Raw genomic sequence first — 18,496 nt, 5'->3', positions numbered from 1 at the left:
AGCCAGGTTTGTGTTCACTCTCTTACTCAGCCAGGTTTGTGTTCACTCTCTTACTCAGCCAGGTTTGTGTTCACTCTCTTACTCAGCCAGGTTTGCGTTCACTCTCTTACTCAGCCAGGTCACTCTCTTACTCACCCACTTTTCTCAAGACTAAAAATAAATCTGGCAATACTCAAGAGGTGACGTGGGGATCAGGGGAGAGGAGGGGAGAGGAGGGGAGAGGACATGCACAGCCACACGCACACTCAGCCAGGTCACTCTCTTACTCAGCCAGGTTTGTGGTCACTCTCTTACTCAGCCAGGTTTGTGTTCACTCTCTTACTCAGCCAGGTTTGTGTTCACTCTCTTACTCAGCCAGGTTTGCATTCACTCTCTTACTCAGCCAGGTCACTCTCTTACTCAGCCAGGTTTGTGTTCACTCTCTTACTCAGCCAGGTTTGCGTTCACTCTCTTACTCAGCCAGGTTTGCGTTCACTCTCTTACTCAGCCAGGTCACTCTCTTACTCACCCACTTTTCTCAAGACTAAAAATAAATCTGGCAATACTCAAGAGGTGACGTGGGGATCAGGGGAGAGGAGGGGAGAGGAGGGGAGAGGACATGCACAGCCACACACACACAGAAAGAAGGAAGGTGAATGCCAGCCTGTCTTATTAAATGTCCTGTTCTCTTCTAGATAAGCTGATTAACCCTGGAAACCGCAGCAAAGTGCTGGATGTGATTGTGACTCCCGCCATCAAATGTAAGCCTGGATGATGATGATGTGTGCACATGCGGAGTGCAGTGTGTGTTTGTGAAGTGCTGTGTAATAAGGAAAGCTGTACCTGTGTGTGTGTGTGTGTGTGTGTGTGTGTGTGTGTGTGTCAGTATAGCTCACCCTGTCTCTCTGTCTCTCTCTCTCAGCGGAGGCCCATGTGATGGGCATGCTGTTCTCTGTGTGTGTGTGTCAGTATAGCTGACCCTGTCTCTCTGTCTCTCTGTCTCTCTCTCTAGCGGAGGCCTATGTGATGGGCACGCTGTTCTCTGTGTGTGTGTTTCAGTATAGCTGACCCTGTCTCTCTGTCTCTCTGTCTCTCTCTCTAGCGGAGGCCTATGTGATGGGCATGCTGTTCTCTGTGTGTGTGTTTCAGTATAGCTCACCCTGTCTCTCTGTCTCTCTGTCTCTCTCTCTAGCGGAGGCCTATGTGATGGGCATGCTGTTCTCTGTGTGTGTGTTTCAGTATAGCTCACCCTGTCTCTCTGTCTCTCTGTCTCTCTGTCTCTCTCTCTAGCGGAGGCCTATGTGATGGGCATGCTGTTCTCTGTGTGTGTGTGTCAGTATAGCTGACCCTGTCTCTCTGTCTCTCTGTCTCTCTCTCTAGCGGAGGCCTATGTGATGGGCATGCTGTTCTCTGTGTGTGTGTTTCAGTATAGCTGACCCTGTCTCTCTGTCTCTCTGTCTCTCTCTAGCGGAGGCCCATGTGATGGGCATGCTGTTCTCTGTGTGTGTGTTTCAGTATAGCTGACCCTGTCTCTCTGTCTCTCTGTCTCTCTGTCTCTCTCTCTAGCGGAGGCCTATGTGATGGGCATGCTGTTCTCTGTGTGTGTGTTTCAGTATAGCTCACCCTGTCTCTCTGTCTCTCTGTCTCTCTCTCTAGCGGAGGCCTATGTGATGGGCATGCTGTTCTCTGTGTGTGTGTTTCAGTATAGCTGACCCTGTCTCTCTGTCTCTCTGTCTCTCTCTCTCTAGCGGAGGCCTATGTGATGGGCATGCTGTTCTCTGTGTGTGTGTGTCAGTATAGCTGACCCTGTCTCTCTGTCTCTCTCTCTAGCGGAGGCCTATGTGATGGGCATGCTGTTCTCTGTGTGTGTGTGTCAGTATAGCTGACCCTGTCTCTCTGTCTCTCTGTCTCTCTCTCTAGCGGAGGCCTATGTGATGGGCATGCTGTTCTCTGTGTGTGTGTTTCAGTATAGCTGACCCTGTCTCTCTGTCTCTCTGTCTCTCTCTCTAGCGGAGGCCTATGTGATGGGCATGCTGTTCTGTCTGGGAATCTTCCTGTCGTTCTACCTGCTGACGTTCCTGACTGCATGCCTGCAGAACAAACGGTAAGCCTGCACCCCAAACTGGATACAAAACAAAAAGAAAGAGCTTCGGGGTCCCCTCCTCGCACTAACCACTTTCCTCTTTCCATCCCAGGATGCACAAGAAGAGGGAGGGGCTTCTCAACACTCCACATGCGTCGCCTGCGGAAACAGGTAACCTAGCAACACGGCAGAGTTCTGTTCTAGGAGTCCTGCTTCAGTGCTCGCTGCTCAGTGCTGAAACAGGTAACCTAGCAACACGACAGAGTTCTGTTCTAGGATTCCTGCTTCAGTGCTCGCTGCTCAGTGCTGAAACAGGTAACCTAGCAACACCGCAGAGTTCTGTTCTAGGAGTCTTGCTTCAGTGCTCGCTGCTCAGTGCTGAAACAGGTAACCTAGCAACACCGCAGAGTTCTGTTCTAGGAGTCCTGCTTCAGTGCTCGCTGCTCAGTGCTGAAACAGGTAACCTAGCAACACCGCATCTGTTCTAGGAGTCCTGCTTCAGTGCTTGCTGCTCAGTGCTGAAACAGGTAACCTAGCAACACCGCAGAGTTCTGTTCTAGGAGTCTTGCTTCAGTGCTCGCTGCTCAGTGCTGAAACAGGTAACCTAGCAACACCGCAGAGTTCTGTTCTAGGAGTCCTGCTTCAGTGCTCGCTGCTCAGTGCTTAGCTCCAGTTCCAATCCCAGTACATATTTGCTGACTCTCGCATTGGTTTAAGCTGTTTTCACTGATTTCAGACTTGGTTTAGTTTAACATATTTTGTTATCCCCGCACACTGTGTTGCTTATCCTTATGTTTGAGTTTTTCTCATCTCTGTTTGCTGTCTCTCCTTTCTTATTGCATTCCTTTGACTCTCACAGCCTCCCTGCTAGGTAAGCTACCAGGAAATAATGACAAATACGCTTTCAATGTGACTAAACAGAGTGACTGGTTGCAGTGGGCAGTAAACTAACTGTATGAACTGTGCTGTGTGATGCTGATCCACACTGTGCTGTGCTGTGTGGTGCTGATCCGCACTGTGCTGTGTGGTGCTGATCCACACTGTGCTGTGCTGTGTGGTGCTGATCCGCACTGTGCTGTGTGGTGCTGATCCGCACTGTGCTGTGTGGTGCTGATCCGCACTGTGCTGTGTGGTGCTGATCCGCACTGTGCTGTGTGGTGCTGATCCGCACTGTGCTGTGTGGTGCTGATCCGCACTGTGCTGTGCTGTGTGGTGCTGATCCGCACTGTGCTGTGTGGTGCTGATCCGCACTGTGCTGTGTGGTGCTGATCCGCACTGTGCTGTGTGGTGCTGATCCGCACTGTGCTGTGTGGTGCTGATCCGCACTGTGCTGTGCTGTGTGGTGCTGATCCGCACTGTGCTGTGTGGTGCTGATCCGCACTGTGCTGTGTGGTGCTGATCCCCACTGTGCTGTGTTGTGTGATGCTGATCCCCACTGTGCTGTGCTGTGTGGTGCTGATCCCCACTGTGCTGTGCTGTGTGGTGCTGATCCACACTGTGCTGTGTGGTGCTGATCCACACTGTGCTGTGTGGTGCTGATCCGCACTGTGCTGTGCTGTGTGGTGCTGATCCGGACTGTGCTGTGCTGTGTGGTGCTGATCCGCACTGTGCTGTGCTGTGTGGTGCTGATCCGCACTGTGTTGTGTGGTGCTGATCCGCACTGTGCTGTGCTGTGTGGTGCTGATCCGCACTGTGCTGTGTGGTGCTGATCCGCACTGTGCTGTGTGGTGCTGATCCGCACTGTGCTGTGTGGTGCTGATCCGCACTGTGCTGTGCTGTGTGGTGCTGATCCGCACTGTGCTGTGTGGTGCTGATCCGCACTGTGCTGTGCTGTGTGGTGCTGATCCGCACTGTGCTGTGCTGTGTGGTGCTGATCCGCACTGTGCTGTGCTGTGTGGTGCTGATCCGCACTGTGCTGTGCTGTGCTGTGTGGTGCTGATCCACACTGTGCTGTGTGGTGCTGATCCGCACTGTGCTGTGTTGTGTGGTGCTGATCCGCACTGTGCTGTGCTGTGTGGTGCTGATCCGCACTGTGCTGTGCTGTGCTGTGTGGTGCTGATCCCCACTGTGCTGTGTTGTGTGGTGCTGATCCACACTGTGCTGTGTGGTGCTGATCCGCACTGTGCTGTGTTGTGTGGTGCTGATCCCCACTGTGCTGTGTTGTGTGATGCTGATCCACACTGTGCTGTGTGGTGCTGATCCGCACTGTGCTGTGCTGTGTGGTGCTGATCCGCACTGTGCTGTGCTGTGCTGTGTGGTGCTGATCCCCACTGTGCTGTGCTGTGTGGTGCTGATCCACACTGTGCTGTGTGGTGCTGATCCGCACTGTGCTGTGTTGTGTGGTGCTGATCCGCACTGTGCTGTGTGGTGCTGATCCGCACTGTGCTGTGTGATGCTGATCCGCACTGTGCTGTGCTGTGTGGTGCTGATCCGGACTGTGCTGTGCTGTGTGGTGCTGATCCGCACTGTGCCGTGCTGTGCTGTGTGGTGCTGATCCCCACTGTGCTGTGCTGTGTGGTGCTGATCCCCACTGTGCTGTGTGGTGCTGATCCGCACTGTGCTGTGCTGTGTGGTGCTGATCCGCACTGTGCTGTGCTGTGTGGTGCTGATCCGCACTGTGCTGTGCCGTGTGGTGCTGATCCGCACTGTGCTGTGTTGTGTGGTGCTGATCTTCATTCTGTTTTTTTTGTTCAGGGAAAGGCCTGACCCCGGGATCCCCCTGCGAGGGATACAACTATGGCTCCTTCGGTTAGTAGAGTGAGGTTATTCCAGATCTGTCTGTGTGTTCTTGGTTCTGTCTGTGTGTTCTAGGTGTTCCCATGTTCTGTCTGTGTGTTCCGGGTGTATCCCAGGTTCTGTCTGTGGGTTCTAGGTGTATCGGCTCTCATGACTTTCCTTGTCTCCTCAGAGAACGGCTCCCTGAGTTCAGAGGCCATCACTGACAGCATGGCGTCGGGGGACACCAGCTACGGATACCTGGGTGAGAACTATGAGAACTGCAGCACAGCTCTGTCTTAAAAACTACTTCGTATTTCAACTACTTCTTGCCTATCACAGTTGTCTGTCACACCCACTTGTCACAGTTGTCTGTCACGCCCCCTTGTCACAGCTGTCTATCTTGGCTATCTCGGTGCATTGCTCATCTGTCACTGCTCTAACACTTTGCAGCACTCTGTCCCAGTCCTACTTGACTCTCTAAGCTCAGTATTCTCAGTGTGTCTGTCTTTGACTAGCGCTGTGTGTCTCCCTGCTTTGTTCAGTAGGACAGGACCACTTCAAAAGGAGGTTTAACTCTGTCCCGCTCCGACACCAGGACTTGGGTGACTGTTTGACTCTTAGAAACACACAAAAAATCACGCCCTCCAATCACTAGCCAGCAGAGTGCAGTTAACGAGGGGCAAAGCTCTTCATGTGAAAGCCGTGTGCTGGAGGGAGAGGTTAAACAAACGGTCTGCTGCAGTGAAAGACTGCATTGCACTGCATGTTCAGAACAATGGAGTCTGTCCAGACCTTCCTGAGCCTGGCAGGAATGCCCTCGGCATGCAGGCCAGGGATTATCTATTATTGGATTCTCTTGAAATAACTTAAAATACACAAACAAGCAAGCAAACATAGCAATACCCTTGGAATCATTTTGAATTGCATTCGTGTTTTAGTTTTGCATACATTGAAGCCACTCCCTTTTTATACATGGTGGTGAGGTAGTTAGGGACCTGGCAGGTGAGGGGTTAAGTGCGCTCTGCTGGCAGGAATGTACAGTGATCTTCTCTGCCTCTGATTCACAATGCATGGCAGGAGGCTGATCTGAGCTGTGAAACCCAGCATGACTCTGCAATGAGGAATTACTGCAGAAAACAAAGAGGAACTCTGCCAGCGCACCAGAACATGCAGCCCAGGACACACAGGGCAGCAATGAGCCCTCCAGCAGAACCACACACAGGCGCCCAGGAGACTAGGGATAAATAACCAGGGACCTGAGGCACAGGTGAACCCCACTGCTTTGCAGCCTCAGCCTGGGCTCTGCTGGTGTGGCTGGGCTCTGCTGGTGTGGCTGGGCTCTGCTGGTCTGGTCTGTCTCGAGTCCCTTCTCTGACTGTGTCCCTGTCCCACAGAACGTTCCCTGGACAGCATGGCGGGACGCCTGCGGCAGGAGTCTCTGAGCTCCGTGGAGGAGGACGAGTACGACACGCTGGCCGACATCGAATCGGACAAGAACGTCATCCGCACCAAGGTGAGGGAGGAACACCCAGCGTGTGAGCCAGAGCACTGTACCTGTACCTGTACCTGTACCTGTCTGCACCAAGGTGAGGGAGGGACACACAGTGTGTGAGTCAGAGCACTGTACCTGTACCTGTACCTGTACCTGTACCTGTACCTGTCTGCACCAAGGTAAGGGAGGGACACACAGTGTGTGAGTCAGAGCACTGTACCTGTACCTGTCTGCATGAAGGTGAGGGAGGAACACACAGTGTGTGAGTCAGAGCACTGTACCTGTACCTGTACCTGTACCTGTACCTGTGTGCACCAAGGTGAGGGAGGGACACACAGTAGAGTGTAATTATCTGTACCAGAGCTACCGCTATAGATGAGATAGATGAGAGGAGTGTGCTTTCTCTCTCTTACACTTTGAGTTTATCTCTCTCTCACTCTCTCTCAAGTTCAAATGCTTTATTGGCATGACAAGCAGAACCAGTATTGCCAAAGCTACAACACAATACACAAACATACACTAGAACAGATACTCTCTCTCTCACTCTCTCTCCCTCTCTCTCTCTCTCTCGCTCTCTCTCTCTCTCTCAGAAGTTCCTGTATGTCTCTGACCTGGCTCGCAAGGACAAGAAGATCCTGAGCAAGAAATACCAAATCTACTTCTGGTGAGTCTCTGCCCCGATGTGAATGCATGTTAGTCTTTTACTGTCCCAGGTAGCAGCGACCAGGAGGCAGATCTGTTCTTCAGTTTACCCCAAACAAATGAGTTTCTGAGTGGAGGGCGACTCCAACAGCTCCATTACCAAACTCTCTTGGGGTATCTTACATGCCACGGACATGTCCTATAGCGATAACACTGTTGATGATGATGATGATGATGATGATGATGATGATGATGATGATGATGATGATGATGATGATGATGATGATGATGATACTGTAATTGTTATAATAAGCTGGGATTATTTTGCAGGAACATTGCTACCATTGCAGTCTTCTATGCGCTGCCTGTCATTCAGCTGGTGATAACCTATCAGACGGTACGTGAACGGGGTGAGGGCGGGGTTTTAAAGGGCTGGGGAGGGGGGGCTATCTGGGTGTGGTTTGGTTGCATATAAGGGGAGGGGACTAATTTGGCTTTGCTGATCATTCAAATCAAAATGCTAGATATGCAGAATGTGGAGTTTGTTGTAAGTTTTGATTTTTGAAATGCGATCTGCAGTGTTGGATTAATGTCCTGGGAAAGCCCGGAGTGGATGGAACGGCTCTGCATTGGGAGTCTGTCTCATTGCCCTCCCCAGCTTGTAAAACTGAAGCACTTCTGTGTTGACAGGTAGTGAACGTGACAGGAAACCAAGATATCTGCTACTACAACTTCCTGTGTGCCCATCCGCTAGGAGCACTGAGGTGAGACTGCTCAGAGCGGTGCTGACAATGTGTGCTGACAGTGTGCTCAGTGTTGTATTGTGAATGTGTGCTCAGTGTTGTATTGTGAATGCGTGCTGACAGTGTGCTCAGTGTTGTATTGTGAATGTGTGCTCAGTGTTGTATTGTGAATGCGTGCTGACAGTGTGCTCAGTGTTCTATTGTGAATGTGTGCTCAGTGTTGTATTGTGAATGTGTGCTCAGTGTTGTATTGTGAATGCGTGCTCAGTGTTGTATTGTGAATGCGTGCTCAGTGTTGTATTGTGAATGTGTGCTCAGTGTTGTATTGTGAATGCGTGCTGACAGTGTGCTCAGTGTTCTATTGTGAATGTGTGCTCAGTGTTGTATTGTGAATGTGTGCTCAGTGTTGTATTGTGAATGCGTGCTCAGTGTTGTATTGTGAATGTGTGCTGACAGTGTACTCAGTGTTGTATTGTGAATGCGTGCTCAGTGTTGTATTGTGAATGCGTGCTGACAGTGTGCTCAGTGTTGTATTGTGAATGTGTGCTCAGTGTTGTATTGTGAATGCGTGCTCAGTGTTGTATTGTGTTCAGTGTTGTATTGTGAATGTGTGCTGACAGTGTGCTCAGTGTTGTATTGTGAATGCGTGCTCAGTGTTGTATTGTGTTCAGTGTTGTATTGTGAATGTGTGCTGACAGTGTGCTCAGTGTTGTATTGTGAATGCGTGCTCAGTGTTGTATTGTGAATGCGTGCTCAGTGTTGTATTGTGAATGTGTGCTCAGTGTTGTATTGTGTTCAGTGTTGTATTGTGAATGTGTGCTGACAGTGTGCTCAGTGTTGTATTGTGAATGCGTGCTCAGTGTTGTATTGTGAATGCGTGCTGACAGTGTGCTCAGTGTTGTATTGTGAATGTGTGCTCAGTGTTGTATTGTGAATGCGTGCTCAGTGTTGTATTGTGAATGCGTGCTCAGTGTTGTATTGTGAATGTGTGCTCAGTGTTGTATTGTGAATGCGTGCTCAGTGTTGTATTGTGAATGTGTGCTCAGTGTTGTATTGTGAATGCGTGCTCAGTGTTGTATTGTGAATGCGTGCTGACAGTGTGTTCAGTGTTGTATTGTGAATGCGTGCTCAGTGTTGTATTGTGAATGCGTGCTGACAGTGTGTTCAGTGTTGTATTGTGAATGCGTGCTCAGTGTTGTATTGTGAATGTGTGCTCAGTGTTGTATTGTGAATGTGTGCTCAGTGTTGTATTGTGAATGCGTGCTCAGTGTTCTATTGTGAATGTGTGCTCAGTGTTGTATTGTGAATGTGTGCTCAGTGTTGTATTGTGAATGCGTGCTCAGTGTTGTATTGTGAATGTGTGCTGACAGTGTACTCAGTGTTGTATTGTGAATGCGTGCTCAGTGTTGTATTGTGAATGCGTGCTGACAGTGTGCTCAGTGTTGTATTGTGAATGTGTGCTCAGTGTTGTATTGTGAATGCGTGCTCAGTGTTGTATTGTGTTCAGTGTTGTATTGTGAATGTGTGCTGACAGTGTGCTCAGTGTTGTATTGTGAATGCGTGCTCAGTGTTGTATTGTGTTCAGTGTTGTATTGTGAATGTGTGCTGACAGTGTGCTCAGTGTTGTATTGTGAATGCGTGCTCAGTGTTGTATTGTGAATGCGTGCTCAGTGTTGTATTGTGAATGCGTGCTCAGTGTTGTATTGTGAATGCGTGCTCAGTGTTGTATTGTGAATGTGTGCTCAGTGTTGTATTGTGTTCAGTGTTGTATTGTGAATGTGTGCTGACAGTGTGCTCAGTGTTGTATTGTGAATGCGTGCTCAGTGTTGTATTGTGAATGCGTGCTGACAGTGTGCTCAGTGTTGTATTGTGAATGTGTGCTCAGTGTTGTATTGTGAATGCGTGCTCAGTGTTGTATTGTGAATGCGTGCTCAGTGTTGTATTGTGAATGCGTGCTCAGTGTTGTATTGTGAATGCGTGCTCAGTGTTGTATTGTGAATGTGTGCTCAGTGTTGTATTGTGAATGCGTGCTCAGTGTTGTATTGTGAATGCGTGCTGACAGTGTGTTCAGTGTTGTATTGTGAATGCGTGCTCAGTGTTGTATTGTGAATGTGTGCTCAGTGTTGTATTGTGAATGTGTGCTCAGTGTTGTATTGTGAATGCGTGCTCAGTGTTGTATTGTGAATGCGTGCTGACAGTGTGTTCAGTGTTGTATTGTGAATGCGTGCTCAGTGTTGTATTGTGAATGCGTGCTCAGTGTTGTATTGTGAATGCGTGCTCAGTGTTGTATTGTGAATGCGTGTTCAGTGTTGTATTGTGAATGTGTGCTCAGTGTTGTATTGTGAATGTGTGCTGACAGTGTGCTCAGTGTTGTATTGTGAATGCGTGCTGACAGTGTGCTCAGCGCCCCCTTGTGTTCTGTGCCTGCAGTGCCTTCAACAACATCCTGAGTAACCTGGGCTACGTCATGCTGGGGCTGCTGTTCCTCCTCATCGTGCTACAGAAAGACATTCTCCACAAGAGGGCGCTGGAGCGCAAAGAGCTGGCTGCACTGGTAGGAGAGAATACACAGATACACACAGATACAGGAACACTCAGCCTGCAGAATGACATTCTCCTCAAGAGTGCGCTGTTGAGCTGTATAAACTGTACCACAACACCACTAGCAGACAGTCCTATATTACTCAGAAAACTCCCGTCTGCGTCACTATAGCAAGACTGCAGAGACGAGCGAAAGCACACGGTTGGACACGCACGAGTCCCCCTTGTAGTAGCTTCTTCACGTTCTCCCTGCCTCCCTGTTGTTTTGCTCTCAGGAGTGTGGGATCCCGAAGCACTTTGGTCTGTTCTACGCCATGGGCACGGCTCTGATGATGGAGGGGCTGCTCAGTGCCTGCTACCACGTGTGCCCAAACTACACCAACTTCCAGTTCGGTGAGCACGCCTGCCTGCCTCCCTGTCTGTCTGTCTGCCTCCCTGCCTGCCCCCCTGTCTGTCTGCTTCCCTGTCTGTCTGTCTGCCTCCCTGCCTGCCCCCCTGTCTGTCTGCTTCCCTGTCTGTCTGTCTGCCTCCCTGCCTGCCCCCCTGTCTGTCTGCCTCCCTGTCTGTCTGTCTGCCTCCCTGCCTGCCTCTCTGTCTGTCTGCCTCCCTGTCTGTCTGTCTGCCTCCCTGTCTGTCTGTCTGCCTCCCTGCCTGCCCCCCTGTCTGTCTGCTTCCCTGTCTGTCTGTCTGCCTCCCTGCCTGCCCCCCTGTCTGTCTGCTTCCCTGTCTGTCTGTCTGCCTCCCTGCCTGCCCCCCTGTCTGTCTGCCTCCCTGTCTGTCTGTCTGCCTCCCTGCCTGCCTCTCTGTCTGTCTGCCTCCCTGTCTGTCTGTCTGCCTCCCTGTCTGTCTGTCTGCCTCCCTGCCTGCCCCCCTGTCTGTCTGCTTCCCTGTCTGTCTGTCTGCCTCCCTGCCTGCCCCCCTGTCTGTCTGCTTCCCTGTCTGTCTGTCTGCCTCCCTGCCTGCCCCCCTGTCTGTCTGCTTCCCTGTCTGTCTGTCTGCCTCCCTGCCTGCCCCCCTGTCTGTCTGCCTCCCTGTCTGTCTGTCTGCCTCCCTGCCTGCCCCCCTGTCTGTCTGCCTCCCTGTCTGTCTGTCTGCCTCCCTGCCTGCCTCTCTGTCTGTCTGCCTCCCTGCCTCTCTGTCTGCCTGCCTCTCTGTCTGTCTGCCTCCCTGTCTGTCTGTCTGCCTGCCTCTCTGTCTGTCTGCCTCCCTGTCTGTCTGTCTGCTTCCCTGTCTGTCTGTCTGCCTCCCTGCCTGCCCCCCTGTCTGTCTGCCTCCCTGTCTGTCTGTCTGCCTCCCTGCCTGCCTCTCTGTCTGTCTGCCTCCCTGTCTGTCTGTCTGCCTCCCTGCCTGCCTCTCTGTCTGTCTGCCTCCCTGTCTGTCTGTCTGCCTGCCTCTCTGTCTCCCTGCCTGCCTCTCTGTCTGTCTGCCTCCCTCCCTGTCTGTCTGCCTCCCTGCCTGCCTCTCTGTCTGTCTGCCTCCCTCTCTGTCTGTCTGCCTCCCTGCCTGCCTCCCTGTCTGTCTGTCTCCCTGTCTCCCTGTCTGCCTCCCTGTCTGTCTGTCTCCCTGTCTGTCTGTCTGTCTGTGTGTCTGCCTCCTGTCTGTCTGTCTGTCTCCCTGCCTGCCTCTCTGTCTGTCTGTCTCCCTGCCTGCCTCTCTGTCTGTGTGTCTGCCTCCTGTCTGTCTGTCTGTCTCCCTGCCTGCCTCTCTGTCTGTCTGCCTCCCTGTCTGTCTGTCTGTCTCCCTGTCTGACACTGTGTGTCCCGGCTTTCAACTTGCCCGTCCAGCTATCGTAACAACACCAACTTCCAGCTGTTCAACTTCAAAAATAAATTCAAATAAATAAAAAATAAACCCTAGTGATGTGTAGACAATAGCAGTGTATACATGTGGACAGAAACATAGTCCCTGCAGCTGACCCTCTCCTCTCTCTCTCTCTCTCTCTCTCTCTCTCATCTCCTTTCTCTCTCTCTCTCACCTCTCCTCTCTCCTCTCCAGACACCTCGTTCATGTATATGATCGCTGGGCTCTGCATGCTGAAGCTCTATGAGAAGAGACACCCCGATATCAATGCCAGTGCCTACAGTGCCTACGCCTGCCTGGCCATGGTCATCTTCTTCTCTGTGCTGGGAGTGGTGAGTGAGTGGACAAGCGCAGGCACGGGATGGAACGCACCACACTGCCATCCTCTTGCAGGGATAGTGGGATTCCTAGGGTTATTATTACTACACTCATTTGTGCTGTTGTGTGTGCTCATCCCGTTGTGGTCCCCCCGCAGGTCTTTGGGAAAGGGAACTCTGTGTTCTGGATCGTGTTCTCTGTCATTCACATCCTGGCCACCCTGCTGCTCAGCACTCAGCTTTACTACATGGGCCGCTGGAAACTGGGTGAGCCGTCCGTCTGTCTGTCTGTCTGTTCATGTTGCAGTATGACAGTGTTGTGTGAGGTTCATGTTGCAGTGTGACAGTGTTGTTTGAGGTTCATGTTGCAGTGTGACAGGGTTGTGTTGCAGTGTGACAGGGTTGTGACACGGTTGTGTTGCAGTGTGACAGGGTTGCGTTGCAGTGTTACAGGGTTGTGTTGCAGTGTGACAGTGTTGTGACAGGGTTGTGTTGCAGTGTGACAGGGTTGTGTTGCTGTGTTGCAGACTCTGGTATCCTGCGCAGGATCCTGTACGTTGTGTACACAGACTGTATCCGGCAGTGCAGTGGACCCATGTACATTGTGAGTACTGTCTCTCTGTCTCTGCACAGTCACATGCAGTTCCAGTGATAGTGGTCTTTACTGGCATTGCCACAGGGTGAGAGAGGTCTCTGACTGCACTTCTCTGTTTCAGGACCGCATGGTGCTGCTGGTGATGGGGAACATCGTCAACTGGTCCCTGTGAGTGTCCAGCTGCTCTTGGCTTGTATATACATGTACAATTTCAATTACAATACAATTACACTGTGCACTGAGACACACACGGACACTCCTGCACCTGTGGTTTTCAGCAGATCAGTGAAAGGGTGCATCAGTAACAGTGGTTGTTATAGGGGCTGGTGTAGTGTGGTTCACATCCTTGTGTGGTGGGTAATGTGTTCTGCCTAGGGTGAGGTGAGGGGCTCTGTTGCTGATTGCTCTGTGTTCTGTCTGGGGTGAGGGGCTCTGTTGCTGATTGCTCTGTGCTCTGTCTGGGGTGAGGGGCTCTGTTGCTGATTGCTCTCTGTCCTGTCTGGGGTGAGGGGCTCTGTTGCTGTTGCTCTCTGTCCTGTCTGGGGTGAGGGGCTCTCTTGCTGATTGCTCTGTGTTCTGTCTGGGGTGAGGTGCTCTGTTGCTGATTGCTCTCTGTCCTGTCTGGGGTGAGGGACTCTCTTGCTGATTGCTCTGTGCTCTGTCTGGGGTGAGGGGCTCTGTTGCTGATTGCTCTGTGCTCTGTCTGGGGTGAGGGGCTCTGTTGCTGATTGCTCTGTGTTCTGTCTGGGGTGAGGTGCTCTGTTGCTGATTGCTCTCTGTCCTGTCTGGGGTGAGGGACTCTCTTGCTGATTGCTCTGTGCTCTGTCTGGGGTGAGGGGCTCTGTTGCTGATTGCTCTCTGTTCTGTCTGGGGTGAGGGGCTCTGTTGCTGATTGCTCTCTGTCCTGTCTGGGGTGAGGGGCTCTGTTGCTGTTGCTCTCTGTCCTGTCTGGGGTCAGGGGCTCTGTTGCTGATTGCTCTGTGCTCTGTCTGGGGTGAGGGGCTCTGTTGCTGATTGCTCTCTGTCCTGTCTGGGGTGAGGGGCTCTGTTGCTGATTGCTCTCTGTCCTGTCTGGGGTGAGGGGCTCTGTTGCTGATTGCTCTCTGTCCTGTCTGGGGTGAGGGGCTCTCTTGCTGATTGCTCTGTGCTCTGTCTGGGGTGAGGGGCTCTGTTGCTGATTGCTCTCTATCCTGTCTGGGGTGAGGGGCTCTGTTGCTGATTGCTCTGTGTCCTGTCTGGGGTGAGGGGCTCTGTTGCTGATTGCTCTGTGCTCTGTCTGGGGTGAGGGGCTCTGTTGCTGATTGCTCTCTGTCCTGTCTGGGGTGAGGTGCTCTGTTGCTGATTGCTCTGTCTGGGGTGAGGGGCTCTGTTGCTGATTGCTCTGTGCTCTGTCTGGGGTGAGGGGCTCTCTTGCTGATTGCTCTGTGTCCTGTCTGGGGTGAGGGGCTCTGTTGCTGATTGCTCTGTGCTCTGTCTGGGGTGAGGGGCTCTCTTGCTGATTGCTCTGTGTCCTGTCTGGGGTGAGGTGCTCTGTTGCTGATTGCTCTGTCTGGGGTGAGGGGCTCTGTTGCTGATTGCTCTCTGTCCTGTCTGGGGTGAGGGGCTCTGTTGCTGATTGCTCTCTGTCCTGTCTGGGGTGAGGGGCTCTGTTGCTGATTGCTCTGTGCTCTGTCTGGGGTGAGGGGCTCTGTTGCTGATTGCTCTCTGTCCTGTCTGGGGTGAGGGGCTCTGTTGCTGATTGCTCTGTGCTCTGTCTGGGGTGAGGGGCTCTCTTGCTGATTGCTCTGTGTCCTGTCTGGGGTGAGGTGCTCTGTTGCTGATTGCTCTGTCTGGGGTGAGGGGCTCTGTTGCTGATTGCTCTCTGTCCTGTCTGGGGTGAGGGGCTCTGTTGCTGATTGCTCTCTGTCCTGTCTGGGGTGAGGGGCTCTGTTGCTGATTGCTCTGTGCTCTGTCTGGGGTGAGGGGCTCTCTTGCTGATTGCTCTGTGTCCTGTCTGGGGTGAGGGGCTCTCTTGCTGATTGCTCTGTGCTCTGTCTGGGGTGAGGGGCTCTGTTGCTGATTGCTCTGTGTCTTGTCTGGGGTGAGGGGCTCTCTTGCTGATTGCTCTGTGTCCTGTCTGGGGTGAGGTGCTCTGTTGCTGATTGCTCTGTCTGGGGTGAGGGGCTCTGTTGCTGATTGCTCTCTGTCCTGTCTGGGGTGAGGGGCTCTCTTGCTGATTGCTCTGTGCTCTGTCTGGGGTGAGGGACTCTCTTGCTGATTGCTCTCTGTCTTGTCTGGGGTGAGGGGCTCTGTTGCTGATTGCTCTCTGTCTTGTCTGGGGTGAGGGGCTCTGTTGCTGATTGCTCTCTGTCCTGTCTGGGGTGAGGGGCTCTGTTGCTGATTGCTCTGTGCTCTGTCTGGGGTGAGGGGCTCTGTTGCTGATTGCTCTGTGTCTTGTCTGGGGTGAGGGGCTCTGTTGCTGATTGCTCTGTGTTCTGTCTGGGGTGAGGGGCTCTGTTGCTGATTGCTCTCTGTCCTGTCTGGGGTGAGGGGCTCTCTTGCTGATTGCTCTGTGTCCTGTCTGGGGTGAGGGGCTCTCTTGCTGATTGCTCTCTGTCCTGTCTGGGGTGAGGGGCTCTCTTGCTGATTGCTCTGTGTTCTGTCTGGGGTGAGGGGCTCTGTTGCTGATTGCTCTGTGCTCTGTCTGGGGTGAGGGGCTCTGTTGCTGATTGCTCTCTGTCCTGTCTGGGGTGAGGGACTCTCTTGCTGATTGCTCTCTGTCCTGTCTGGGGTGAGGGGCTCTCTTGCTGATTGCTCTGTGTTCTGTCTGGGGTGAGGGGCTCTGTTGCTGATTGCTCTGTGCTCTGTCTGGGGTGAGGGGCTCTGTTGCTGATTGCTCTGTGCTCTGTCTGGGGTGAGGGGCTCTGTTGCTGATTGCTCTGTGTCCTGTCTGGGGTGAGGGGCTCTGTTGCTGATTGCTCTGTGCTCTGTCTGGGGTGAGGGACTCTCTTGCTGATTGCTCTGTGTTCTGTGTTGCAGGGCAGCGTTCGGCCTGATCGTTCGACCCAACGACTTTGCCTCCTACCTGCTGGCCATCGGGATCTGTAACCTGCTGCTCTACTTCGCCTTCTACATCATCATGAAGGTGAGCCCCGGGACACACGCCATGCTGCATGCAGGAGTCCCTGTCGCCTTGTTTCTGGATCCAGCTCCTTCCCTCCCTCTGTACCCTCGCTGTGTACATGTGTTTGTGGTGTAACCCTGGTTGTCTCTCCTCAGCTGTGCAGTGGCGAGCGGATTCATCTCATTCCCTCCCTCTGTACCCTCGCTGTGTACATGTGTTTGTGGTGTAACCCTGGTTGTCTCTCCTCAGCTGCGCAGTGGCGAGCGGATCCAGCTCCTTCCCTCCCTCTGTACCCTCGCTGTGTACATGTGTTTGTGGTGTAACCCTGGTTGTCTCTCCTCAGCTGCGCAGTGGCGAGCGGATCCAGCTCCTTCCCTCCCTCTGTACCCTCGCTGTGTACATGTGTTTGTGGTGTAACCCTGGTTGTCTCTCCTCAGCTGCGCAGTGGCGAGCGGATCCAGCTCCTTCCCTCCCTCTGTACCCTCGCTGTGTACATGTGTTTGTGGTGTAACCCTGGTTGTCTCTCCTCAGCTGCGCAGTGGCGAGCGGATCCAGCTCCTTCCCTCCCTCTGTACCCTCGCTGTGTACATGTGTTTGTGGTGTAACCCTGGTTGTCTCTCCTCAGCTGCGCAGTGGCGAGCGGATCCAGCTCATTCCCTCCCTCTGTACCCTCGCTGTGTACATGTGTTTGTGGTGTAACCCTGGTTGTCTCTCCTCAGCTGTGCAGTGGCGAGCGGATTCATCTCATTCCCTCCCTCTGTACCCTCGCTGTGTACATGTGTTTGTGGTGTAACCCTGGTTGTCTCTCCTCAGCTGTGCAGTGGCGAGCGGATCCAGCTCCTTCCCTCCCTCTGTACCCTCGCTGTGTACATGTGTTTGTGGTGTAACCCTGGTTGTCTCTCCTCAGCTGCGCAGTGGCGAGCGGATCCAGCTCATTCCCTCCCTCTGTACCCTCGCTGTGTACATGTGTTTGTGGTGTAACCCTGGTTGTCTCTCCTCAGCTGCGCAGTGGCGAGCGGATCCAGCTCCTTCCCTCCCTCTGTACCCTCGCTGTGTACATGTGTTTGTGGTGTAACCCTGGTTGTCTCTCCTTAGCTGCGCAGTGGCGAGCGGATCCAGCTCCTTCCCTCCCTCTGTACCCTCGCTGTGTACATGTGTTTGTGGTGTAACCCTGGTTGTCTCTCCTCAGCTGCGCAGTGGCGAGCGGATCCAGCTCCTTCCCTCCCTCTGTACCCTCGCTGTGTACATGTGTTTGTGGTGTAACCCTGGTTGTCTCTCCTCAGCTGTGCAGTGGCGAGCGGATCCAGCTCCTTCCCTCCCTCTGTACCCTCGCTGTGTACATGTGTTTGTGGTGTAACCCTGGTTGTCTCTCCTCAGCTGCGCAGTGGCGAGCGGATCCAGCTCCTTCCCTCCTTCTGTATCCTCGCTGTGTACATGTGTTTGTGGTGTAACCCTGGTTGTCTCTCCTTAGCTGCGCAGTGGTGAGCGGATTCATCTCATTCCCTCCCTCTGTACCCTCGCTGTGTACATGTGTTTGTGGTGTAACCCTGGTTGTCTCTCCTCAGCTGTGCAGTGGCGAGCGGATCCAGCTCCTTCCCTCCCTCTGTACCCTCGCTGTGTACATGTGTTTGTGGTGTAACCCTGGTTGTCTCTCCTCAGCTGCGCAGTGGCGAGCGGATCCAGCTCCTTCCCTCCTTCTGTATCCTCGCTGTGTACATGTGTTTGTGGTGTAACCCTGGTTGTCTCTCCTCAGCTGCGCAGTGGCGAGCGGATCCAGCTCCTTCCCTCCCTCTGTACCCTCGCTGTGTACATGTGTTTGTGGTGTAACCCTGGTTGTCTCTCCTCAGCTGCGCAGTGGCGAGCGGATCCAGCTCCTTCCCTCCCTCTGTACCCTCGCTGTGTACATGTGTTTGTGGTGTAACCCTGGTTGTCTCTCCTCAGCTGCGCAGTGGCGAGCGGATCCAGCTCCTTCCCTCCCTCTGTACCCTCGCTGTGTACATGTGTTTGTGGTGTAACCCTGGTTGTCTCTCCTCAGCTGCGCAGTGGCGAGCGGATCCAGCTCCTTCCCTCCCTCTGTACCCTCGCTGTGTACATGTGTTTGTGGTGTAACCCTGGTTGTCTCTCCTCAGCTGCGCAGTGGCGAGCGGATCCAGCTCCTTCCCTCCCTCTGTACCCTCGCTGTGTACATGTGTTTGTGGTGTAACCCTGGTTGTCTCTCCTCAGCTGCGCAGTGGCGAGCGGATCCAGCTCCTTCCCTCCCTCTGTACCCTCGCTGTGTACATGTGTTTGTGGTGTAACCCTGGTTGTCTCTCCTCAGCTGTGCAGTGGCGAGCGGATCCAGCTCCTTCCCTCCCTCTGTACCCTCGCTGTGTACATGTGTTTGTGGTGTAACCCTGGTTGTCTCTCCTCAGCTGCGCAGTGGCGAGCGGATCCAGCTCCTTCCCTCCCTCTGTACCCTCGCTGTGTACATGTGTTTGTGGTGT

The 18,496-nt window shown here is 53.1% G+C and overlaps 1 protein-coding gene across 3 annotated transcripts in view; it reads left to right on the top strand.

The window, feature by feature from the left end:
- The window catches only part of LOC131708136 (SID1 transmembrane family member 2-like), a 40,974-nt gene that overhangs the window by 12,395 nt on the left and 10,083 nt on the right, over nucleotides 1–18,496 (top strand). The window contains exons 8-25 of one of the 3 annotated variants that reach the window (XM_059010384.1): nucleotides 675–740; nucleotides 1,990–2,083; nucleotides 2,175–2,233; nucleotides 2,922–2,933; nucleotides 4,757–4,810; nucleotides 4,971–5,042; nucleotides 6,175–6,293; nucleotides 6,863–6,936; nucleotides 7,245–7,311; nucleotides 7,605–7,678; nucleotides 10,088–10,211; nucleotides 10,474–10,591; nucleotides 12,194–12,330; nucleotides 12,474–12,582; nucleotides 12,843–12,919; nucleotides 13,032–13,078; nucleotides 15,929–16,034; nucleotides 17,391–17,885. In XM_059010384.1, the coding sequence (XP_058866367.1) occupies nucleotides 675–740; nucleotides 1,990–2,083; nucleotides 2,175–2,233; nucleotides 2,922–2,933; nucleotides 4,757–4,810; nucleotides 4,971–5,042; nucleotides 6,175–6,293; nucleotides 6,863–6,936; nucleotides 7,245–7,311; nucleotides 7,605–7,678; nucleotides 10,088–10,211; nucleotides 10,474–10,591; nucleotides 12,194–12,330; nucleotides 12,474–12,582; nucleotides 12,843–12,919; nucleotides 13,032–13,078; nucleotides 15,929–16,034; nucleotides 17,391–17,498 (1,517 nt within the window). In that variant the 3' untranslated portion in view covers nucleotides 17,499–17,885. Of the gene's footprint in view, nucleotides 1–674; nucleotides 741–1,989; nucleotides 2,084–2,174; nucleotides 2,234–2,921; nucleotides 2,934–4,756; nucleotides 4,811–4,970; nucleotides 5,043–6,174; nucleotides 6,294–6,862; nucleotides 6,937–7,244; nucleotides 7,312–7,604; nucleotides 7,679–10,087; nucleotides 10,212–10,473; nucleotides 10,592–12,193; nucleotides 12,331–12,473; nucleotides 12,583–12,842; nucleotides 12,920–13,031; nucleotides 13,079–15,928; nucleotides 16,035–17,390; nucleotides 17,886–18,496 lie in introns of those variants that run through there. The other 2 variants (XM_059010382.1, XM_059010383.1) reach the window with 2 other exon arrangements.

Source organism: Acipenser ruthenus, chromosome 40 (assembly GCF_902713425.1).
Source record: "Acipenser ruthenus chromosome 40, fAciRut3.2 maternal haplotype, whole genome shotgun sequence".
In the NCBI taxonomy this organism is placed as follows: domain Eukaryota; kingdom Metazoa; phylum Chordata; class Actinopteri; order Acipenseriformes; family Acipenseridae; genus Acipenser; species Acipenser ruthenus.
This window is presented reverse-complemented; position numbering and strand designations above follow the sequence as displayed.